General features: G+C 41.9%; 3 protein-coding genes across 6 annotated transcripts in view; 1 reads left to right on the top strand and 2 right to left on the bottom strand.

Annotated features, from left to right (window-relative positions):
• Positions 1-7,645, bottom strand: part of ALPK1 (alpha kinase 1) — a 59,954-nt gene extending 52,309 nt beyond the window's left edge. Inside the window, exons 1-3 of one of the 3 annotated variants that reach the window (XM_054204129.1) lie at positions 6,629-7,645; positions 5,825-6,492; positions 915-992 (exon numbers count right to left, since the gene is read on the bottom strand). The gene's annotated coding sequence lies outside the window, so the exon portion shown is untranslated. Of the gene's footprint in view, positions 1-914; positions 1,933-5,824; positions 6,493-6,628 lie in introns of all 3 variants that reach the window. The other 2 variants (XM_054204127.1, XM_054204130.1) reach the window with 2 other exon arrangements.
• On the top strand, positions 238-5,198 carry TIFA (TRAF interacting protein with forkhead associated domain). Its single transcript, XM_054204148.1, has 2 exons — positions 238-380; positions 3,262-5,198. Exon 2 carries the CDS (start codon positions 3,282-3,284, stop codon positions 3,843-3,845), a length of 564 nt encoding a protein of 187 aa, XP_054060123.1. The 5' UTR covers positions 238-380; positions 3,262-3,281; the 3' UTR covers positions 3,846-5,198.
• Positions 7,646-7,782: 137 nt separating the features above from the next.
• Positions 7,783-24,814, bottom strand: AP1AR (adaptor related protein complex 1 associated regulatory protein). Of its 2 annotated transcripts, XM_054204145.1 has the most exons (10): positions 24,680-24,814; positions 19,951-19,999; positions 18,380-18,406; positions 17,537-17,562; positions 16,565-16,661; positions 15,810-15,908; positions 12,602-12,663; positions 11,866-11,939; positions 10,800-10,928; positions 7,783-9,280 (listed from the first exon to the last, which is right to left on the bottom strand). In XM_054204145.1, the coding sequence occupies exons 1-10, from the start codon at positions 24,754-24,756 to the stop codon at positions 9,015-9,017; spliced, it is 906 nt and encodes a 301-aa protein (XP_054060120.1). In that variant the 5' UTR covers positions 24,757-24,814; the 3' UTR covers positions 7,783-9,014. The 2 variants fall into 2 exon arrangements, with proteins under 2 accessions (XP_054060120.1, XP_054060121.1); XM_054204146.1 differs by lacking the exon at positions 15,810-15,908.
• Between the last annotated feature and the right edge of the window lie 433 nt (positions 24,815-25,247).

The raw sequence follows: 25,247 nt of genomic DNA on the forward strand, positions 1-25,247 counted from the left end.
ACCTGAGCCTGCAAACTCCGGATCATACCCTTAGTGTCGCTGGTGACCACAGGTTTGAGTAAGTCACTCACGAGCGCCGGATTTTCAGACACCCACATACAACCCCAGACAGGGCTGAGGCTTTTTTTTTTTTTTTTTCTCCCCTCTCTCCTTCCGGCTTTTTGGAAAAACAACCCAAGGTCAACCTCACGGGGCCGAGGCAGTGCTAAGGCAGCCCCAGCGCCTCCCGCCCCCGGGGCCAACCCCCGCCACCGCCGCCGTTCCCCCGCCTTCCCGCGGAGGCACCTGAGCGCCGAGGAGCCGGCGGAGCCCGCATCCCGCCCCGCAGCACCCGCCGGAGGGAAGGCGGCTGGAGGCGCTGCCGCCCATCCGCCCCACAGGTGAGGGGGAGGCCGGGAGGGGGACGTACCGGTTCCTCGGGTACGGGCACACCGGGGGAGGCGGGACGGAGCTGCCGGGGGCTGAGGAGGGTTTGGAAGACGAGCTGTGGGTCTGGCGAGGGTTAAAATACAGGTTAGAGAGCACAGCGTGGCGTTTGGGAGAGGCTAGAAGGAGAGACGACCGCCTTCCACGAGGTGCTGGAGAAGCGGGTTCTGCACCGTCCCTGCCTCAAAGTTCAGGGTCATTTAAAATGATAGTTAATTAACAAAACGCTTACGTTTTGATTTGCAAAAGCAAACTGGCAGAGCTCCCCGAGCAATAAGTGGATGGCAGAGCATTATAGCTCTTGAGTACATCGCTGAACAAACAGGAGCCCGGCGGTTCTCAAGTAGGGCATCCGTAATCCTAATGCTCCGTGTCACCCCCGGTCTCTAAAAATGGGGATAATGAGGATGCTGGGAGAAGGGAAAGAGGTAAAATCACAACTCTCTTGACTCAAATTAAGGTACAGACAACAGCAGTGCAATGGGTACCTTAGAGTTGCAGGATTCGTCTGGATGTAACTGTAGAAAAGTTTCCTCCTCCAGTTGGAGCTCTCCGAAATCTGTCTCCTGTCCAAAACAACCGAGTAATCAGAAACTCCCGCAGTATTTATGTGAAATTGTGTCCAGTCCAGCCTCAATAAACCCTCAATAGAGGACGGGGCAGCTGAGCTGGGGATGCCAGAGGTGGCACACGAGCAGACAGAATTAACGAATGTAGCCATTTGTAAAGTTCATAAACGTGAACAAAGCCAACATTTTGTGTTGATCAGATACATAGTTGTATACACTGCACATTTATCAAAATATATTTCTTTATATTCCTGTGTTTTGCCCAGTCCTCGTGCATTTCAGAAGCCAATTACGGAAGCTGCTAACGGAAGCAGAACGTGCTTTTAGAGTTGTTACCAAATTCAGCCCCAGCCTCGAGACAGAAACCTCTCTCCGCAGGCCGATCTGTGAACTCAGCGAAATGACTTGGGTTTCCCCCTTCAACTCAAACTGACCTCGAACAACATCTGGCATCCTCCCATTTAAGGAATAACCTGCCATCGGGCCATCTCTGTGTTTTAAAGTGAGCTCCGAGAGCTCGCTGAAGTTCTCTCTCTAACCGCCTAGGCTTGGCAGAGTCACTGTGGTAGCCTACTTCAAGTAAGCAAGCCGAGGTCGCTAAACCACTACTACTGAGTAAGTGTAAGGTATGAGAAGGAAGACATCCAAGTAAGGTATAATAAGGAAGCGATTTTGAGGTTTGTATAATAAGGAAGCGATTTTGAGGTTTCACACAGAAATTAACGCGCTGACATACCACCATTCACCATGCTTAGAGTTTATGTACAGTGGTATAATTCAGCCTTGAAAAAAAAAAACAAAACCATAAGTCAGGTGATTCACCTACCCATAATAAAAGCCAGATTAAATTGCAAGCTGCTTTTCAGCGTCACCCACTGACTAGAGCTGGTGAGAAAGCTCAGAATCAGTGCGTGACGTGTCGGGAACTCACTGCAGTCTAGGAGAAACATGACCAGTTAAATGGCTGCTCACGCTTTTTGCCAGTGAGTTACCAAGAGCTCATTCTCTGGTTCCTACTTTAAGTACTTCGCCTTTTCTTTCTCTACACTAAGTTTCAGTGCAGGAAAACGCTGGCCTTGCACGTACAGAGGACCAGATCACTGTGTCTCCTAAGGTGTCTCAGATTTTATTTCGACACGCTGCAGTCGCTCAGACATTGGAACAGAATTTAGTTCATAAACAAGTGTCTCTGCGCTGCATGTGAGAAGCTTAAAAAAAACCCGAAAAACTAAACAACAAACCACAAACCAAAACGCCAAAGTTACTTGTTATTTCTAATGCCTCGTTAAGTACTTCTGCAGCAGATTGCTGGGATTTCTCCAACAGGCAACAGGGAAAGACCTAGAGTTGGGGGCAATTCCTCCTTTAGGTCTTGCTGATATTCCAGTTTTTGCAGTCCTTTTACATACTGTCACACCAGTCACTTTTAAACGCTTCATACAAGAGGTAAATTCAGAATAAAGAGCCAAAGAGTGCTTCATACACATTTGAAACATTACTGCCTGCAGTCAGACGGCACGCGTAAGAGTCATTTGTCTGATAGGGTAGATTTAGATTAGATATTAGGAAGAAGTTTTTCGCTATGAGGGTGGTGAGACACTGGAACAGGTTAGGTTGCCCAGGGAGGTTTTGGCTGCCCCATCCCTGGAGGTGTTCAAGACCAGGTTGGACGGGGCTTGGAGCAACCTGGTTTAGTGGGAGGTGTCCCTGCCCAGAGCAGGGGGGCTGGAACGAGATGGTCTTTAAGGTCCCTTCCAACCGAAACCAGTCTGTCATTTTACCTTCTATCCAGAGGACCACACTGTTAGCATCCAGGCCCAGACCGATGCTCCCTTTTAAGTCCAAAAGGTAAACCTGCTAAGTGACATGCATCTTCCAAAGATAAATCTACCTGCGAGATCCTCGCGAAGAGCTAGTCTGCAGCAATTTACAGTGGTGGGTGTTTTGCAGAGTTCTGAAGTGCTTGGTAGCCATTGCAGCAGAGACCGGCAGCTGGGAAGAGTTCAGCCCCGAGCAATCTGTCACTTCGCTGGGGTCACCCAACGAGTCTTTGGCAAAACGGTGGGAAATGATGGCTGCCATGGTGTGGGTAGGCTCAAGTCGCACTTCTTCGTTCCAGTGGTTTTGTTACGCTTCCTGGCAGCCGATTTGCTATTAATTGTCACTATACAATAGTAAATGAAGTGTTCTAATGCCACATTTTTAAAACGCAGTTTATTTTGGTACTGCAGTGATTTCATGCTGTGATTTTACTTCTCTCTTGTAGTTCTGAGGACTCGTTTCATCATGACCTCTTTTGAAGAGGCTGGAACTGAAGAAACAGTAACATGTCTCCACATGACCTTTTACCATCCGTGCCAAGAAGACAAGATGATGTTTCGTTGCTTGAATTTCCGTAAGCGAGAACAGGTCAGGGTAGATGAAATGCTCAAGTTCGGCCGCGATTCTAATGTCTGCCGTTATAACTTAATGGACACTCGCGTTTCTCGGGTTCAGTTTGCACTGCAGTTTTACAGGAAACTGGACAGCTCAGAATTTTGTTTTGAGATCAAGAACATGAGCAAGAAAACAAAACTGCTTGTGGACCAAACAGAACTGGGGTACTTAAACAAAACTGACCTGCCATGGAAGTGCATCATATGTTTTGGGGACTACCAGATTTTAGCAGAGATTGAAGAAGGGGAGTCCGTGGATTATTTTGAGACTTACTTACACTTGTCTGAAGCGCCAATCTTACAAGAAAGATGCCTGCCATCCCTGCTGCCTATACCGGAGAATGGCATTTCTCCTTCCTTGTTTCCTTCCCAAGGCAAAAGCCCCATGGAGATTGATGAGAACGAGTCATGCTAGCAAGGAGAAGGAGGCTGGATCAGATTTTGATCAATTGAAGCCTGCGCAATTTCCGAAATGGAAGGCTGTCATCTCAGTCCACTGGTCTTGATGGTTTTCACCGCTGCACGTCAGCCTTCTTACTTCTTGTTTTCGGCATGGCCACATCAGAACCTATTTTGTTCAACAGAAAGAGATTCCTGCCACTGTCTTCACCAGGGCATCCGTGCTCTCTGAGCACCACTGTTTGCCATGTAACGTGTGGGAGACAGAGGGCCACCCAAATCCATCGCAGCAGATTCCATTCAAGAACTGCGACGGCACGCCTCGAAGGTGTATTTAACAGGCGTTACTGTAGAGCACGCAGAACAGTGTTTTCACTAAGCAGGGGCCTAACGTCTCGCTGCATTTGTTATACTTTGTGCTTTGCTTTTGATGTGAAATTCCAAACAGTATTTTCAAGCCTACGTTGTAACTTCCCAGATTTTACAGCTTAGAAGCACTTTGTCAGCATAGTCCTTTAAACTTAATGTTTTTATTAACTTAGCAGTGAGATTTTTCTTCTGTTTTTAAAATGCGTGCAAATATGTATTTCTTGCAAGTTAACTGCTTTTGCTTGTGAATGTAAACACACACACAGTGTCAGTGATCATGGTATGTAAAAACCCGGATAAACTTTATAATAAAAGCATTTGGTTGCCGAGCAGGGACCTGCTGTCTTCTACAGCTACAATCTAAAAGTGCTTAATGGTGAATAAAATTATTTCCAGGACAATCCAGATAAGAGATTTTCACAGGCACTATTCTGCGCTTTCTAAAAGCGGACATTGCTCCAAGATAAGAGTTCACTAAAATACTTCCAGCAAGTTTTCTACCTCTACCCCCCACCCCAAGCTCTCTTACAATTTTGTTTTCATTTAACTATTTCTCAGGTTGTTTCAGTTAAGTTTTTCTTTGCTAGGGGCTCAGCTTTTCAGTGGCGCTTGTTTTTTGTCAAGTATTTCAGTTTGCCTGAAAGACACACTGTCAAGAAGCAGACCAGAGCAAACATTAAGAGTTACCCATCTTACCATGCCTAAACATTAGGATGCGCATTAGGAGGCATTTCAGCATTAATCATCACAAGTAAACCAGAATTATAACTGAGGGGAGGAACTACACAACGTAACCTGAGATAAAGGCAAACAAAAACAAGCGAGAGAAAGTCACGGGAAAGGCAGTGAAACTCAAACACGGGCTTATGTAGGATTTCATTTGTGGGTTCATCTCATCCTTGCCAAAAAATACCTTATTCCCACGTTTTCTACTCTTTCAACTAGGCTCTGGGACTTACTTAACTTTTGGAGCCTTTAGCCTAGGTGTGCAATTCAGCCTCTGTCACGCACCCAGCCCCTCAGCTTAACAAACCAAACCCGAGCAGGTATCACCAGGCATGGTGCTGCTGCCTGCAGGTTCCCAGTACTTGTTGGCCGCTCGGCTTTTAAATGCTTTTGATGTCAGTCTTCCTACTCTTTAATTAGACAGATTGGCCAATACCTGCAAATACAAGCTGTCTAGAAAAAGAGAGCAAGATGCAAGTATAATCTGAAACAAGCTCTTACATACAAAAGCTTTTGCATTAAGTCAACCTCTCATCTAAAATGCACGGGATTTCTTATGTTCGCTAATTTGGCTCGTGTGGGAGGCAGGAGGGAACGTTAGTTTTGCATTCCCAGTAAACAGCTCGCTTCCCATTGCTGCTCCTAAATTATTACGGATGACACGCAAGTTCCTGTTTTGTAGTGCTTTGGGATTAAAAACCAGGTTGCCGATACTACCACTAAGCAGTATTGTTACCCATTTTCTGTTCACTGGCCCCGACACGTAGGACATTAACCTAGAGCACTGATCCCATCAATTGCTTACACCCTCTGGGCTATTATCTAAAGAAAAGGTGACAACCGCAGTCTCAAATTTTCAAGTGCAATATATAAATGGAAGCGTCTAAGAACAGTACTTACCTGAGAAAAACCTTCCATCCGGTCTGCAGAGTTCAGAGTGCTCTGTCTCAGCAGATTTCGTATTCACCCTGCACAGAGGGGCTCTACGGATATCCACAGATCTAGAGCGGAGCGTTCCTTAGGCACATCTCCAGAAACCAGGAAAAAAACCCCAACAAAACAGCAATTTAATGGCTTCCAAACACTAGTCATTTCTACAACCATCTTTACCCAACCATAATCAACCTCAAACCACACATTAAAAAATGAAGCCTGTCCTCGGAGGATCCTCTCACTGTGTTGATTTGACCAGCAGAAGTTAGACTGAGGAAGAGTTGTTGTTTCAGGACAGGCGTACCAGAACATATTTTGTCCACCAGAAACGCATTCCCCTTCTGCCTCTCCCCACCCCAAGACTGCCATTAGTCATACGCTGCTAACTTAATCGTGAGACACACAGAGACAGGTAACATTTTTTTTCCTAAGTTTTTGCTTGGCTCAGCTGCCCTAACATTCACAATCATGGAAAACTAAAAGACAATGCTGAAACATGAATTTTATGCTTAACCGAGTAACTCTGAACAGACTGCCCAAATACTCACGTCAAATAATTGTATATTCGACAATGGCTCCATTTTAGCATAGAAACATAGGTATAACCAGAGATGAACAACTTGGTAAACATTCTCCTGGAATGAAAAATAAGAGTTTCCTATTAAAAGCACCGTATTTCCTATATACAGGCACAGCCAGCTACATCAACTCAACCGGTGCACTAGCTCAGACAGGGAAGCTGCATGCATTACACAAGGAAGGTTATCTTACCTTTGAAGTACGAGGATACAGCTGATCATTTCTGATAGAAGGGCTCCACGCTCCCAGCTCTTCAAACTCCTCCGTTACCGCAGCTCGTTAGAGCTTCCATAGCCACAGGTCTCCAGAAGGGATGCTACGGAATTCGGGAGTGAACAACACAGCTAATTATTGATTAAAAACCTTCCTTAGTTATCTGACACATAGGTAATTTTGCTTTTACCTGGAATGACACGGCAGCCACAAAACCAGCAACAGACAAAACGTTGCCAAACCTAAGACCGACTGAAAATTTTGATGACTTTTAAATCTGTACAGATAGGCATTTTACCGTCCTGTTGCACTGTTTTACATGAGCTATTTATATAATCTTTCGATTCCTTAAATTCCCGCAAATATTGACCATAACTTAAATCACCGAGTGCGGTGCACCGAACTCTGAAAAGCGGAATGCTACAGAGCATGCCCATCACAGTAAAAGCCTTCAGCTGGAGTCAGCTTCCTTTTTCCTAAGTGCTTGTTCATTCCACAAGCGGGACTATCCGCTAATTTACCTCCTCAAAGCACCATCAGGACAAGTTAACCTCACCTTCACTGGTCAGGAAAAGCAGCGACCCCGCTGCAGGGTAAAGTTACAGTTTCAGCAGGTAAAAAAAAAAAGAAAAAGTGTTATTTACATGTTGAGAAAGTTGCTTTCACTTCCATAGAAATATATTATACAAATAAACATTCAAGAGAAGTTACACAGTAGTAGCTTATGCCAAACCAAAAAATATACATTTGGTGTGTACAAATTTTTTAAAGCTTATTACAGGCATCGCAAACATCGTTAATTGCATTAAAATATTTTCAATGACATAGCTACAACTTAAATTAAGATATGGAATGTTATCAACAAGATTTATCTGTTCATTAGCGTTGATATTTGTACGTACTTAATCCAAGTGTGCAGTTTCTTTGTTCAAGTTATCAGGAGACGGACCACACTGTAGCGGCCCCACTATTATTTATAGATCTAAAAGAGCGACACAACTTTCACCGACAAATTCAGTTCTTCTGATGATGCAGATTTACCACGTACCACAGTGGGTCGCTTTTGCTCCACAACAGTGAAGTTACACCCCGTCCCCCTTTTTTCAGGGAAAAACAAGACAGCTACACCGAAGAACAGTAGAGTAGAATGGCTTTACTGAAACTTTGGGGAAAGCTTGAGATCTACAAGCGTTTTGCATGTTGTCTTCAGTGAGCTTTTTCTTTTTTTAAAACATATAACTTACATTAAATATCAGGGGAGACTACACGATACATTACACCAGATTTGCAGAAACTGAACACCTCCTTGAATTTCAGTCTGTATTAGCAGTATTAACCACCCTGTTTAGAGGCACAGGAAAACCAGAGCACTTCACCACGCTGTTTCGTAAGTCAAACTTTTTTTTTTTTTCCTTTTTGAAATGCAGATATAGGAATTCAGTCTTTAGGTTCTTGTTCTCCCCCCCCTCCAGCAGCAGAGCAATCATCCCTCTCCCAGTTTGCTCAGAGAATGCTGCTTTTCAATAATTGTTCCAGTTGAACTGAATTACGAGTTTTCCACAGATAAATAATTTTAAGGACCACGCAGCAACAGATGTTGGTCTGTTCTGGGGGGACGGGGAAATCAAGACTTTGGTCCTCCCAGACACATACAAGAATTTTTATAGCTGTTCTTCTATCTAGCACGCGCTAAGTCTGGTATATTATACAAGACAATATCTTACCTAACCTGATGATTTATACTATGTTTATTGAGGTTAACTGTACTTAGCATAAAGTAATAAAAATATAAAACAAACGGTAAGAGGACAACACAAGGCTCGGAAGACTATACGCTAGATAGGGAAAAACTGCCATTTACCACATGTGATACTTGTTTTGCAGCTGGCTAAGTACACCTTCTAAATAGCTAAAGTCAAAAGCACACATTGGAAATAAAGAGTCTTTAAAATTATTTGTCTATATTCAAGTATTAGATAAATCGTATAAGATTGTTTCTGAGATAAATGTTAGGCCAATGATGAATTTTTAAAACAAAATCAATAGAAACATCATCCAGAAAAAAAAGGCTGGTTAAAATATATAGATAGGCAAGCTATGAGGCTTAAATTAGTGCAGGTAATTTTATATTAAATCCAGATATCCAGAAATATACACAATAGAATCATCCCAGTTTCATAAAAGTTTAGAAGGTAGATGATAAAATTGCACTTAGTTCTGAATTAATTCAGATAGCAAGTCATTCCCGCTCCTTGCTGATCAATTTATAAGAAAAAGGGAACCATGTTATAAAAGAGCAAATTGCTTTTGTACATTCTATTTCACTTTTCAACATTTGGTCACAAACAAGGGCCACGCAGCTCCACTATCTGTCTTGACGATCAGAATCGGATATCCTTACATCTGATGCAGACAAATCTAATACAGGATTTACAAATCCGGCATATTCTGAGTTGCCGTTATCATCCATTTCCGCGCTAACAAAGTCATTCTCCCACTCCAATCCATTAGAATCGTCAGAGGCGGAAGTTGGATTACTTCCCGTCTTCTTGCTGTTAAATTTCAGCGCCGCCCGGAGTATATCTTCTTCTGTTTTGGAGCGTTCTCTCATTGGAATCATTCTGTTCATGCCTGCGATTTGAGACATGTTTATGAGACAGACACAGTCTTGAGGGAGTACCTTTATGTTTGCGTTAGATCATCAGAAGAAACTCTGGTAATTTCACTCCTGAGCATCACCGTATTTTTTCTGGCAGTGGTGTTCGCATCAACCCCATAGTTTGCGGTCAGTTTTGGCCCAAACGAACACAACAGCCAGTGATGTTGTTTTACAGCGTTCTAAAACAGGCAACATAGCGAAACAACTCGCTAGCAGTGTTTCCTTTATTTTATATATGCAGGCTGCTGCCCTATATGTAAAATGCACGTAAATATTAGATGATTTTGCCATAGTAGACGATTGTGCCATTTCCAGAAAAGCCAAATGTCTGGGGAATCCCATAATACTCCGGTAACTTACTGACCTCAAGACCCTCAACCAGTCAAATGAACAAGATCATTTTGCATGCGGGTATGCCTGGGAAAGACTGAATCTTGTTCTCACTTGGTTTTCAATAATTATTTAGAAATATATTACATTAAGCTAACACATAAAAGAGGGAGGACAACTCAATCTGTAGAAAAAGCAAAAGAACGCAATTTTCCCCATTTCTTAAGCACGGTGTAGAATAGACAGTTCCCAGAACACTGTTACTCCACTGATGCTAATTACTCTCAATGTAAAATCCAGTGTACGTCAACACACATGATCCTACTCTAGCTCCAGTTCTTCTAGAATGCTATTAGCTCTTGCACACACGAACTAAAAAAAAGATGCTAGGATTTCTGGGTAAGTCTGTGAAAGTTAAGTCTTTCAACACAGGTTTCTGAACCAGATGTTTTAGTGCTCTAAACAGATTGTCAAAACCTAGTCTATTAAAGCAAACAAACAAACAAAAAAACGCGCTATGCATTGGCTAAAAGAAATCCTAGCTTCTTGTAGGTGAGCTTTTCAAGAGTCAAGGTCTCAAAATTTTGGGTTAACTTTGAAACAAAGACAAAAATTTTTGCAGATTTACTAAAGAGAACAGAAAAGATCTATAACAAACAGCAGCAGCAATTAGGATAGTTGGGATGCTCACCTGGAATGCAGACTTAAGTTTCCAGTAGAAGTTACAATATAAATAATTAGGGTTTGAAGAAACAACGCTTCCCAAAATACTTCGCTCAGAGACTCCTGCCCAACTTCCACATTTTAAAACAAAGAACAAGCTGTTCCTTCTGCTGCTGGCTCACAAGAGGGCAGCATTTCTTTACCATTAGTTTTGTTGCGAGTCGACAAGTCAGTTCCACAAAATGCAGGAAGAGACATTTACTGAAGGATCCAAATAAATTAATCATTTATTGGACAGTTAACCTATCAAAATAAGCAATTTTCTAAGTAAAAATAATTTATAGTTTAACCATTACACGCTTGACAGAAATTCTATCAGAATTAAGTTTTAGATCACCTTCCCTTTTCAAAATGACAAATTTGCAATCAACATACTTAAAAACTCTCAGCATTTTTAACTTGGAAGTTCAGAATGAAACCGAACGGCAGAATAAATACCTTCTTCATCTTCCCACTCTAAATCTAATGAAGTGCTGTCATCATTTCCACTCGTCGATTTTGTTTTGGTCATTAAGTCACAACTGCTCTCCGTGTTGGGCGTCAGCACTGTAGCATCAGATGAAAGCCCTATATAAAAAAAAAAAAAGGTATTTTTAATTCATAAACATACATACTTGAATTTGAGGTTCAGTATGCAAAACTAAACTTTCAAAAGAAAGTTTTTCTTGGGCTTCGTGGCTTTTAAACCTCAGAAACACTTGAAAAAGCGCTTCACTTCAAAGAATATACAGCAGCTTTTTAATAGTCAGCATCACTAAGATATTACAAGAGGAATTTTAGCAATACTGTCTAATTAGAACTATAGAGGAATTAAGCTGTCAGCTGGATGTGTGTGAAGGCTTGCAAAAAAAAAAAAAAAAAAAAAAAGCCCCATAAACCAACCTTCCCTTTCCAAAACCCTAAACTCCTAAACTCCAGGCAGCGTTTCCCAAGAATTACCATCGGTCCTCCAGCTTTTTAGTGACTATCACATACTGTCATCAGAAAACTTACGGATATACACTTATAGGCAGCCAAATCCTCTCTTGCGCTTCATTAGAAAAAAATTAACCATTAGCATGATTTTAATTATTTTTGCTAAGAAACGACTGAAAAGAGCTACACACGCGCACATTTGCATCTTCAATACACAGTTAGGTACACAGTTAGGTTTTACAAGAGAAGTTTACTGCATTGATGTTGCCTCCACAAAGACAGCTGGAAAGCCTTAGTAAAATAAAATCCATGCACAACACTCATTTGCTTACAGAACTGGTTTGCTTTTGAGACCTGGAATGGCTGTAGCACAAATTGTATATGCTGTGGGTTTTTCGAACACTCGAAGCATCGGAGATTAGAAAGCAAAGTAAGTTTCTATCAGATTTTTTAATACAAATATACATACACAAAAAATACACATACATACAAATATAAATAAATGATGTTTATCTAGAATAAGAAATAGTATTCCATGCTCCTCAGTTGCTTAACATTTAAAGACATGCATAATAAAAAGAAGACTTACTACTACTTCGAAAAGCTTCATACTGGAATTTGGTATTTCTTAAGAAAGAATCAAGATCATCTTCTGCCACAGAGCTGCAAGAACAACGCACGTACTGTTTTTAACTTTATAAACCTCTAAGGATGCCACAGAAGATAGGTTAATCCTTCGTTTCTAAAATCTGGTTAGTTCCTACTTACGCCATCAATCCTCAGTTTTCACAGTTCCTTTTCTAACTGTACTTCCCTAAAGGAAATTCCCTCCTATCCCCCCTTCTCTTCAATTCAAAAATAGGCGGTTTAGAATTTTTTTCTAAACTCAAATACTGTTCCACAGTAAATTTCTTTGGGTTTTTTTTTGTTTTTGTTTTTGTTTTTTTTCCAGGGTTCCCCACCCACCCCCCAACACCAAATACAGAAGGTGGGAGTAAAGAGAATTAAGTGAATAATATTAATGAAGAAACAGGCTGGAAGTAGGTTCAACTTTGTATGCATCAGTCTAATAACTACAGTGAAAACAAGAACGAATGCAATCTACCCTCCAATTCTGCACATTAATGGTAACCCGTTTGCGTTCAGTAACTATTCCATACGAAGAAAACTGCAATCAATGAAAATAACTCTGACTTAGAAATGCTGCGCAGGTAAGGCTTGAGAAATATGTGGATTTTTCTTTTTTTTTTTGTGAGAGGCCATGAGGAACAGGAGTAAAAACAGTCATGGTTCTCAATTATCATTAATAAAACTTTATATCTTACCTCTGATATTCTCCATTATTAACAGCATGCGCTCGCTGTGTTATCCTTTGCTGTCTACGTTGCTATCGAAAGAAGTAAATTGTTGAAAAAGCTGAATGCAATCACCTGGAGTAATATACCCAATACATTAAGCATTCCTTTAACTGTGACATTAGAAGGAGCATTGTCTTGGTCCTTGGAGCAGTCTAAGTACAACTCGGGAAAAGACCGACGTTCATTCAAATAAAGATCAGATTTTATAATACTGAAGGGAAGGCGACATGCAAGTGGTAATGTTTTAGTCTCAGAAATCTCTCCATTTAAAAGAAGGTATCAAAATTTTAACCTATTCCATGCACCAAAAAAGGAAAAAGTGCATCCATTTGTCTAGAAACATGTGAACACCATTCACAATTGCACCTGTCCTCTGCTCTATTGTCTTCTTTTCTCAAGCCACTGGTATTTTCAGCACACAGCTAACACCTGGGTTACACTTGATTTGTTTTGCTCTGTGCGCAAGAACAGTCGGCGTACCACCTAAAAAGAAAGATTTCCGACAAGCCCTTTTATCCCTCTACAAAGCAGCACTGCTACCTCCTTTGGTTGTCTGTATCAGCACTAAGTGCTTCATTTACATTAATAAAAGCTTTGTTGCTTTGCTAGGCCAAAACTATTAATACCTCTCCACTCTTGAGACAGAAGAGGCTTTCTTGGTATCACTAGGCAAAACCAGAATGAAAAATGCAAGACAAGCCATAAATGCATTTATTTTGTAGTTATAAGAGGAACAACAGATGTCATGGAAGCAGGGTTCCGCTTAAGTTTTAGGGTTTCAACAACATAAGTTGTCTCAAGTTTCTTTTCCCTGCCTTGAAAAAGAGAGCATAAAAACTAGGCACATCAACTATGTGATCAGAGGTAAATCAGTTGTGAAGCAGTAATTGTTCACTAATTATGACAAAGATTAAGATAATAATGAACAAGCTAGTCTTATAGACAAGTCTAATGTACCTAGCTACTGTACTTTCTGAAAAATCTATTCTCAGCCTTAAAAGATCTATCCCTGCAAAAGAAAAGCAGGGGTAAATAAACCAGAATTTTTCATGTCAAGTTTAACTTCATCTAAGAATTGCTCTTCGCTGGGTAAATAGTCTTGTGCGATAAGCGCATTGGATCAGCTAGTATTTTTCAGTCCCAAAGGATGATGGATTTGTTCGCTTGGCATCCTTTCCATCTCGGGTATTTAATTAAGTATCAGAACAGGCAGACTGAAACCAGTAAGGAAATGGAAAGTGCAGAAGAAGTAACGATATCACATAATGTTGGTTGTAGATGAGAAGACTGAAGTATGCAGGGAGAAAGACACAAGAATTTGGCACCAACACAGTTACCAGGTCTGTAAAAATCAATTACTGACATATGCAAAAACTGCCTTTTAAGATTCATATACCCACATAATATCCAATTTAAATTATCTACCCATTTTGTCAGGTCACATCTAGCACTGTATGTTCCAGGACATATTAAAATTCTCCGCTGTTCCAAACCCTGACATTTAGTAGGGCAACATCAGCAAGCCAAATTAAGTTTCAAAAGGATGCCATACGTCCAATGAAAAACCTATTTTCTCATTGAGAAGACTTCTGCCCACAAAGAGCAGAGAGATGAGTTATGTATTCAAAAATGGCTTCTACATTATTTAGAAAGGTTAAATGCTTGATGCATATCTACACAAAAATGCTTCCTTAGAGATCCTTATAATCCCTATGGGTTTTGGGGGGTGGTTGTTTGTAAAGGAGATAAGTGGTACTAATTTCACGAGGAGGAAATTAAAATCTCTCTAATGCATTCTATCTTAGGTCCCGACTGAAAGAGGTGCGTATTAAAAATACTGAAAGACAAGAAAACTATCATTTCTTGCACAGAACTTCTACAAAAACCAGTTAAAGCCATAAAACAATTCACTTTTGCTGACTTTATATAGACCAAAAGTGCTAAAAAAAAAAAAAAAAGGGAGGCATAAAAAGGTCAAAGAATTAACCTTTCTATACCAAATGACAAGAGGATAGAAAGAGAAATGTGAAATGAGACCTATATTTAGCAGCATAAATATTAGATGAACACTCAGTCATCACTACCAGTCTGGAAATAGCAATTTTCAATTCACTGCCTTTTGAATATAGACATTACACTAGGGTTAAAGATCTCCCCTATACCTCCTGTAGATTTCAGACTTTCCCATTAGTCTAACACTGAACTTTTCAAAACTTAATTCTAATTCAACACGTATCTAGTGGACTGTTTCCTCAAAAATGCTACAAAACTGCAGCCATATACATTATAGACAAACAGACAGCAAAAAGTGAAAATGTTCTTTTTAACATACACATTTCTGGCAACCTGCAATTTCTACAAGAACACATCCTTTAATAGCTTATTAAGATGGCAAAGATATTAAACGCACTGATAATATGTAACTCTGAACTGCAACATGAAAACCGTCGGTAATAAATGCTATCAGGATACAGAACAGCATCTGTTTTCAAGAGAGCAGGAAAACATAACGTGGCTTTTGTTTTGCTTGACCAAGCTCCAAAAGCTAAGGCACCAGACATCTGAAAGTAGGCACAGACATATTAAATAAATAAAGACTACTGTTAAGTCATTACTGGACTTTGGCTACTACACATAGAAACCACGAGATGACAGAACAATTCAGGTTGGAAGGGACCTCAGGAGGTCATCTATAGTCCAACCTCATGCTCAAAGCAGGGTTAACAGTAAATTCGGACAACTTGGAAACACGTATCTTCACGTTAACACAAGGAACAATTAAATGCACAGATACATAAAGAATATTTTGCAAGTCTAAATGACGTCATAATGCGTGCTTAATTTCAGGGGTTTTTACTAGAAAACCATCACAGATCACTTTAAAGATCAGTATCTTCTATATAAGGAGTCCGTTAAGCTAATTATAGATTAAAATCATACATCTCTCATTCAAAATCTATACTCAGCGTCATAAGCTGTTTCAAACAATTCCGATCGTTTTCAGCTGTTCCAGGCAGCCGTACTTCCAAATCGCGTATTTCTTTCTCTACTTGAATTTACAAGCCAAAGCAATTTCCTCATTATGTTTCCTGAGATGTAAAGGATATTAGGAAAGTCTGCACACATAGAAACAGAACAGAAGCTCTGATATATATTGGGGTCTTTTTCCCCTCACCTCCAAGAGCTTTTTCTGCTTTGCTGCCCTGGCTGCTTCACGTTGTGCAGCATATAAAGCCTCCTCTTCTAGTCTTAACTTCTCCTCTTGTAAGGCTAACTGTATATGAACAAAATAGTAATGGTTAACAAAAGCAGAACCTATCTATCTTCCTATGAATAAAGCCATAATTTCAATAAAACAAAAGAAGAGCTTCTAGAAAATAAAAATAAAATAAAATTGGCTATAGCTAAAACATTTTTTCTTCATTAACTGAATCTAACAGCTTAGCCCCCCACCAAACATCCCAAGAAATTTAGGTAACTAAACATTACCCTACTGAATAAACATCATTACTAGCGAATTGCTGTAAATGCATGTTGTATTTTATTATGAACTGTATTTTATTATGCACTGCGAAAGACTTCAGTCTTTTCAGTTGCTTATTTCATTGGTACTTTATTACAATTCATTCTCAATTTCTATGTTGCGTTCTACATTATATTCCATTAATTGCTGCAACATACTAAAACAAAATGACAAATTATGCATTTTTTCTCCTCAAGAAAAGCTCTGGAAAAAACTGAGCACAAGAAAAGTTGCCTTTCATTTTGCCTTTCATTAAGAAAACAACACCAAAACAAAACCAAAACCAACCGACGAACAAAACCCAATTGTTTCGTTCACGCAAATGTAATCTCCTTGTGTTCGTGGTTGATCTTAACTACTTTAAAAGAAACACTATCCACACCATACTAGTCATCGTAACTGCTTACCTCTGACTGAAGTTTCATATCAACAACTCGTTGCTTTTCAGCAATGGAGTCATAATGTCTGTCTTTCAAGTCAGCAATTTCTTCCTCGGTCAGAGGTCTGAAAGCATGGGAGAAACACAAAAAGACTCCATCTATTATTTACGCACGAGAACCCTAAGCTGCACTTAAACATATCCACATAGTCTTTCTCGACTGGTCCTGTAATGCAAATTCAACAAGCTGTGCTTTTGGCCTCCTCCTCCCGAGAACACAGTTTCAAAGTTCCAGTTTACAGAGGACAATGCTCTCTTGCCTTACTCTTACAAAGCATTTTTTGTATCTTTGTAGAAAGCATATTTTCAAAACATTGTTTACTAAGAGAACTACTGAATGGTACAGTTAGTATCATTGTGGTGTAAATATAACTTTTTTTCTTACTTGTTTTGGTCCCCTAATTGTAAGTTATTGCCCTTTCAGCTGTTGCCTGCTTTATGTCTATGTATCTAACAAAAAAGACCGCAAAAGCATTATAATAATTACAAGGTTTGCTATATTGCTTCTTTGGGACCATTGACAGGGAACAGCATTTTGGGAACGATCAAACTTAAGTAATACAAAATGCCTAGAATTAGACAAGCAAAGCACACGCTTGGGCACCTTCTTATGTTTCCTATAGAGCAGACCTCTAAGTTTCTACTGCCTACGTAAATATTAGCACTAACACCTGTGTAACTTTAAATGCAGACCCTGGGAACAAGAATAGCGATTCTCTTTGCAACATACTGTTTTAACACTCTTGTATAGTTTTTACACGATGCATTATCATCTAAGCTGTTTTAACGAGGTTAAGCATTAAGGTTAGTTTGACGTGTATTCTTTCCACGTATCTGACAACTGAAAAGACAGAAAGGGTTTTGACAGAAACTCTGAAAAATTTCATAGTCACAACGGGAGAGCAGAGGGAAGGAGAGGTCCTGAATCTCAAAGTCCTACCTGTGACTGCTTCCTGGGCTTTCCCCCTGTTAAAAAAGAAATAAAAATAAATGTCTGACTTTGAGAATCCCATCGATCGATCAACTTCAATTGGGGAAAAAACCCAATACTACATCATAGCTTCTCCCATATACTGGGTGTGCAGTCTCGGGGCTGGGGGGGAAATATCCTGGTTTAGTTTGGAATCTTGTTGCGCAATCAACTGAACTGGCTGATTAAGTAAAACAATAAGTACTTCCAACTGAAAATAAATATTCCAGTGGTATATTTCAGGAACAAAACTATCAGTCCTCATATTTTTAAATACAGGGCAGGGTATTGAACATGTGGTGTGTGTCCCACCCATTATCAAGCTCTATTAAATTCGTAAGACTGAAGTTTTAAGGCCAACTTCTATTTTTCTGAAGTACCGTTCAGCCAGTTTACCCATACTTGTAAAGACAGAGCACTACCAAAACCTTCCTTCGCAAAGCAACCCAGGGCCACGGATGTTCTCAGATAAAGAGTGTTTGCTGAGTCTTATACAAGAGTTACACCAGAAGCAAATTCTCCTTGAAGGCTTCCCTCCCTTTTTCTTATATTCTTTCTGCCTTCCTATTGTCCACAGTGCTCTCTTCCTGAAAGGGTTACTACCCATCCTCCTCTCAACCAGTCTTCTCTTCTCTTAGGTCTTCTTCTCTCCCAAAGCGTTAAATATTCATTCCTAGTGCAAGCAAAACTCAAAGTCAAAAAACCCTGCAATTTAAGTCTACGACATAGCATAAAGTGGGAGGAAGATACAGATCTTGGAACCATTTTTAAGGGCCATACTAGCAGGTTTCACATTACGATCCAGGTACCTACCTCATCGCTTTCCACTAGGTTCTCAAACTGCAGGGAAAAAGAAGTAAATAATCTTTACAATTCAATAGAACAAGTCATTAAACACATATAGTAAATATGATTAAATATATAATCTGTATTGTAAAAACATTACTCCATCAATAACAGTGGGACTGTAATACCGTTTACAAAAGCCCCTACTTTTAGAGAAAGTATTACTTTTGGAGTGGGACCTCTCTTCTTACCAGTGTTTCTTTTCCTAAATGATACATTCTCCTAAGAGGAGAAGAGTCAGCACTAAAGAACATTCACGTACTTTGCTACAACTTATGTGAGGGCCCTGACAAAAATGAAATCTCATTAGCTTGTAAAATGGCCGATAATTCTGTGTAACTGAAGCATTATGACCCAAGCAGCGGAAGGAACGGTATGGCTCTGACATACACCAAAGCACCCACTCAATTTAAAAATGTACAAGATGTAAGGGGTATAGTGCCTTTGTGTAACCTCTACCCTGCGTGACAACCGTATGATACTCATCAAAAAGTTATCTGAAGATGCATTTAATTTACGGAAAACAGAGTTAATTTCTACCCAGAATTCTAAAAACAAACCAGCAACAACCACCCCCCTCCCAGCTTTGCACGTAAGAAACTAAAAGTAAATAAAGGCACTGTAATGATTAATGATAGGAAGCCAAAAAAAGCCAGAACCAGGCAAAAATGCACAAACTCATCCATCAGAAGTTCAAATATCACGTAAAAACAAAGCAAATGGAAATTCTCCACACTATTCTCAGTAGAGACTAAATGCTGTAAACAGACTACGCATAACAATTTGGGAGGAGGACAGAACCTTCTTTTCCCCCTCATATTTCTGCTGCAGGAACACTCTCTCGCAACTGGAAGTTGTGTACTAAAACAGATTTCCCCCACCATATACCTCTGTCCCTTTTCTTGAAAGCCAAAGCAGTGATTACAGCTATTAATGTTATTCTCAGTAATGGGGGCAATCTGAAAGGTCTAGGACTTTTAGACCATAAGGAACACTCAGAAAAAGTAAACCAGGTTATTCTGACAATCTCAACCTACACAAATTAACCTCACGCTACCCTCAGCAAAAAGGGTGATATTCGGTAGCCAAGGACCTCTTGTAGTGAGCACAAAGCGGACTACAAGTGCAACTAACTATAAACTAACCTCATCAGACACTAGCTTTTTCTAGAATCAGATTAATGATCCTGCAATCAAGAACTTAATATCCTGCACTTAAACAAGCACAAAAGAAAAATCACTCTCAACACAACGATGAAAGATGCAATAGGCAGACTTTAGAATGCTCTGGTGCTGAGTATCAGATCACAATGGATACTTCTCTTCCTTCCAAATGACAGATTAAAATGAGATGATGAATCAATGTTCTGAGGTGCTACAAGAATCTTGCCACCCATTGCAGCATCAATTTCGTCTGGATTAATCCAGAATATTTCAGTGCGCATGTGTGCATAAACAGCAAAAGGCGTTAACGGCATTGCTAGAATTACAGCTTTTTCCACTTTTTTTTTTTTAATCACTAGAAATGTAAGCTCTTACCTCTATAGTGAAGTGTTCTCCTGTTGAACATGTTCTAAAATACTTTGATCTGGAAAAATAAGTCTACAGTTACACTACAGAATAGTCTTCAATTCACAGCAGACGGAAATCAAGCCCAATATTTTCAAAGAGCTTTTGAAATATGTTAAGTACGTATAAAGTAAACATAAAATCCTCACGTATTAAGCACATTTACGCATGCCAGACTCTGCATGGCTACCAGAATGGAAGGAGGCCAAAGCATGTAAACATCTTCTATAGAATTGGAGAAAAGACAAACACCACCCTCAAGTGAGAAGAAATCAATTATCAGGATGCCGGACTTGACATTTACAGACATTTAGCGTGTTCTGCAATACATCCTTCAATACATTTTTCTCAAAAACCGTAATTGCAGGCAATTTCTGAAAACACTGTTGCTCGTCATGGCACTTAACTGTTTACTAGCATAGCACCCTGTACAGTGTCAACGTTAAACAACACAGTTTATTTTGACAGCTTGGCACAGCTAGAAGGTTAAACCTCAGAGAAAAATGTCTACAAAGAGGTCAAGACAATACCTTTCAAGTACAAAAAAAAAATTATTCAGAGTCTGTAATTTTATACAGGGAATCAGTCTCCTCCTTGATTGTTGAACTATCCTAACACTGTCCTCTATAAAAAACAATACAGTATTAAGTTACCTGAATGCATTTTTACACAGTGAAAGAGGTTTGGCTATCTGCCAAAAGAACCTTCTAATGTACAGGGTGCTTCAGTACAACATCCATCTCATCAAACTATTTTAGAAACCAGAGTTTCCAGTTTGCAAGTGCTGACTGATACCAGGAATGAACCCAGGGCCTCAGGCATTTCGATACCTGTACAAAAGATCATTCTGTATTTGCAACCGACACCTATGTCTACTATACTAAAAGCAACACACCAGCCAAAGCTTGAATTATTTTAATCATGTCGTATTTCATCTCCATCGTATTTTTATTTGCAAGACAGGTAGAGCACATCTCCCCTGGCAATTTGTTGTGCAACCCACTTGAGTCTTGGTCAGCCTTCCCTTCTACCCCATGGTGTGCCTCGCAGGGCATAGCTGCCCCTAAAGAACTGTTTCCAGCTGATTCATTGCAATTAAACCAGAGGTGAAAGGCCACTTTAATTCATGCATTACATCGCAAGCGTAACTGGTACGCATGGCATGAAAACTTAAAGTAATTTCACTGCTACCCCTCTGTGTCACATTTTGGTGTGCAGGAGCCAATACTATTAAGAATCTAATTTAATGAAACTGTTACAGGAAATTGTTTCAGGATTATCTATGCTTTTAACAAAAGCATGATTCCAGTTTACAGCATCAGGCAGTAACTAGATAATGCTAAACTTTACGAAGACACAAACTGCAGGAATTGAACACTGAGCCTACAGAAAACTAAGAGAACACAGTGCAAACTTACTAAATGTAATTACAAATAGACCAACAGCAATGACACTTCAAGGGAGACCTACCCTTTCTGCTACCTGCTAAACAGGGCCTCAATAACACAAGACCTAATTCTGTGGCAGAGTTTGAGCCCTTAAATCCCAGAGCAAGTATGGAAGATTGAGGTCATGAGGGACAGAAATGGAAGACCCATCAACTTCACCCCCCATACATAACAACTTCAATTGAAATAAAATAGTAACCTATTAAGATGCTTACAAGTTTTATTATTCTCCTTTAAGCTCTACTGCTTCATTATTTTCTAAAACAGACTTGAGAAAAGTTTGGTAAGTAGTAGAGAAAACAATTCAGTTAATTGGCCACAGGACCTACCTGCCAGATCAACCTTCAAAGATCTAAAGCTATTGCAGACAAACTTTTCAGCACTCCATACGTATACGTGCTTTATTCTCCTTTTATGCAAAGTCACGTTATCGTCTTTTATTTAAAAAGAAACCCCACACCCAACTTATATAGATTATGTGTGGAAAAGAGCCACTAAAAAAGAACATTTAATCTATTAAAACCGAGGCATGAGTTAAAATTACTTTTGTAATTTTGTTATTACTTTTTGTACTTGTAAAATAATCCCAATTAACTTGATAAACTACGTTACGCTGTTCAAGAAGTAGCCAAATCTGCATAATTTGGTAGCAATCTAAGAAAATTTATGACTCAGTTTTGTTTCTAATACAATTCCCTGCCCCTCTCGCCACACAGGAAGAGGAAAATACCTAAATTGCTCAACACTCTAAAACTGTTCTGTAAACTACCAGCACACCCAGAAAATGAAGATGATGAGACACGTGGCAGCTACCTGGTGACCTTTTTTTAATAAGCTAATCCCCATATACAATATTCCTGGTTCGGGCCTCAAAATACAATTCATATTAGCAGTAAACCAGTAGTTACGTGGAAGTTACATAAAACACACGACGAAGTCTGGCGACTAACACAGTAACTTCAGCAACCGTCTGCTGAAAACCAACGGGAGACTATGAGACAGTGGGGCAGGAAGCTAACAAATGAAGCTTCATAAAGCAAAACACACACCAAAACCAAGTACTAGAACAGATGACACTCCGAACATCAGTGAACATACAAAAGGGTAACAGAGTATTGCAAACATGCAATGAAAAAAGAATACGAGGTGGGGGGGGAAACCAAAAACATACAGGTAATAGTCGATTTAGACCAGAGGACGAGATAACCGTGTATACAGAATTTGCTGTTATAGCAAAGCCGATCTTGTGCCTATTTGGACTCTGTCCCCTACCCAGTGCTCATAAATCAGTTAATAAGCCAGTTAAAAGTAGTCAGGGGGAAAAATAAAAGACCAAAGAGACCCCACAACCAAAACAAACATTTAAAGGGTAAGTACACCTTGACGGAGACTTATTGTCGCTGCACCTGACTGCTAAAAAAGGGTATTGGCCTATGAGAGGAGACTCAGCAAAACACACATGTGAAGCAAGAATCTTTCAAGTATTACCTATTTTTCTAAGGGTATAGCACGAGAAACAGATACCGAAGTGCCAGCTGTCGAGGCATTTCAGATGTGCTCATGCCCTCTGCTGGTGAGTACCAAGAATAAAAGCAGGTATCCTCCACATACACACTGTCCTGGTCTTTCACCCATTTCTCTGAAAGGTATTCCTAAAAGGTCTTCGGGACAAGCAGAACATCAGACTTGCCTGCTAGAGCCGATGTGAAATAAGAGGTCGCGAGTTCGCAACAAGTAAAATGCTCAGCATATCTGCTTAGAACAACAATGCTAATACACCAATCAAAAATAAGTGATACATCAGTATCAAATACTGGTAAGCGCACAGAAGAAAACCAAGTTCTTGTACAGGCAATGTTTGTACACCGCTTTTCCATGAACTGATTGTTGCAGAACAAAACACAGATTACACATTTACAACATATATGAAAGTTTATTCGGACTGCTCCCGATCTTCTGTAATAGTCACCCTTTATCCCAACTGAGTCTCAGCTTCTGACTCACAGAGAACACACGTATTCAAGAAAATATAGTGTTTTTCCACCTTTGCACAAACACAGCCGTCTGCACAGATTTTGGCAACTGACCTGAAAAAACCTTTCTAAGCTGCCGCTGCTGGAAAAAACAACCCTGGAAGAGGGCTAAGGACTGTTCCCACAGCCAGTTACCTGAAGCCACCCCTGGACGTCTATGACTGTCAACTGTGCAAACTGCACAAAGCCGAGCAACCTTTAGATGGCATTTCATCAGCTCCAGCTGTCAAGGCAGATGCTACATAGGCGTTTGCTTCCTCTCTCCCCTCTTCAATCTACCCACGCTGGTCGGGGAGAAGTGGACAGCCTGCGGCCCAGCTGTACCCACACCCTGCATGAGGCGACATGCGCCCACCTCAGTTCGCCCCCGGACCCCACCTCAGCCCGCCTTGCCTCAGCCCCCCCGGGCCCCACCTCTGCCACCCCGGGCCCGCCTCGCCTCAGCTGAGCTCCCCCCGGGCCCGCCTCGCCTCAGCCCGCCCAGACTCACTGGGCCTCAGTTCAGCTTTCCCCCGCAGACCACCTCAGCCCCCCGGCCCGCCTTAACTCAGCCCCCCCGGGCCCGCCTCAGCTCCCCCCCGGACCCCACCTCAGCCCCCGGCCCGCCTCGCCTCAGCTCCCGCCCGGACCCCAGCTCAGCCCCCCGGCCCGCCTCGCCTCAGCTCCCCCCCGGACCCCACCTCACCTCAGGTCCCCCGCGGACCCGGCTGAGCCCCCCAGCCCGCCTCGTCTCAGCTCCCCACGAACCCGCCTCACCTCAGCTCAGCCCGCCGGCTCGCCTCGCCTCAGCTGCCCCCCCCCCCGGACCGGCTTCCCCTCAGCTCAGCTCCCCCGGCCCCCACCTCAGCCCCCCGGCCCGCCTCGTCTCAGCTCCCCACGAACCCGCCTCATCTCGCCTCAGCTCCCCCTCCCCCGCCCCGGACCCCCACCTCAGCCCCCGGCCTCCCTCAGCTCCCCACGAACCCGCCTCATCTCGCCTCAGCTCACCCCCGGACCCCGCCTCGCCTCAAGCTCAGCTCACCCCCGGACCCAACCTCAGCTCAGCCCCCCACCTCTCCCCCTGAGACAGGGACCACCCGCCTCAGTGCCCCCCATCTCGGCCGCCTCGCCTCTCCTCACCTCCCGCCGAAGAGGAGGGAAGGGGAAGGCGGAGCCGGGCGGACCCAGCACCTCCCCGCCCCGGGGAGGGGTAAGGGGCAGCCGCGCTCGCTTGCTTACCCTCCGCCTCGCTGCAGCCGACCGGTTTCCCTCCGCAAGAACAGCCCGCAGCACCACTGCGCCCAGCAGTTCCCCATCGCATCCTGGTCAATGGCTCCTCCTCCCTTCAGGCAGGCTCAAACCGCCCCCGCCGTCAAGGGCCGCGACGGGGAGAGAAAGGGCAACCGCTGACCCTAAGAAACAAAGGGCCGGGCGGCGGGTGGAGGCTCCGCGCCGACACCAGCTTCATGGCCGCGGCCGCTGCGCAGAGGCGGATGCCGCATGCCCCGACAGCTGGCACCACCCCCGGCGGCAGCGGACCGCCCCTTCCCGGGCGCTGAGGAGATGGCGGCGGCCGGGGCCGGGCCGCTTGCCTAAAACCGCCTAATTCAGCTTAAAAAAACCACCCACATCCTGTCAAACCTGGGAATTTTGAAGGCTCTTCTCCTCAAGGACCGTCGCCAAAGGTATTGATTTCCCTTCCAGGTGTGGCCTCGAGGGATGAAGCGTCAGAGGGAGGTTGATGGAGGGCGTGGAGGTCCCGTCATCTCAGGGGGGGTAGAAAAGGTGGGTTTAGAAAAAAATAAGG

Source organism: Rissa tridactyla, chromosome 5, assembly GCF_028500815.1.
Source record: "Rissa tridactyla isolate bRisTri1 chromosome 5, bRisTri1.patW.cur.20221130, whole genome shotgun sequence".
Taxonomy (NCBI): domain Eukaryota; kingdom Metazoa; phylum Chordata; class Aves; order Charadriiformes; family Laridae; genus Rissa; species Rissa tridactyla.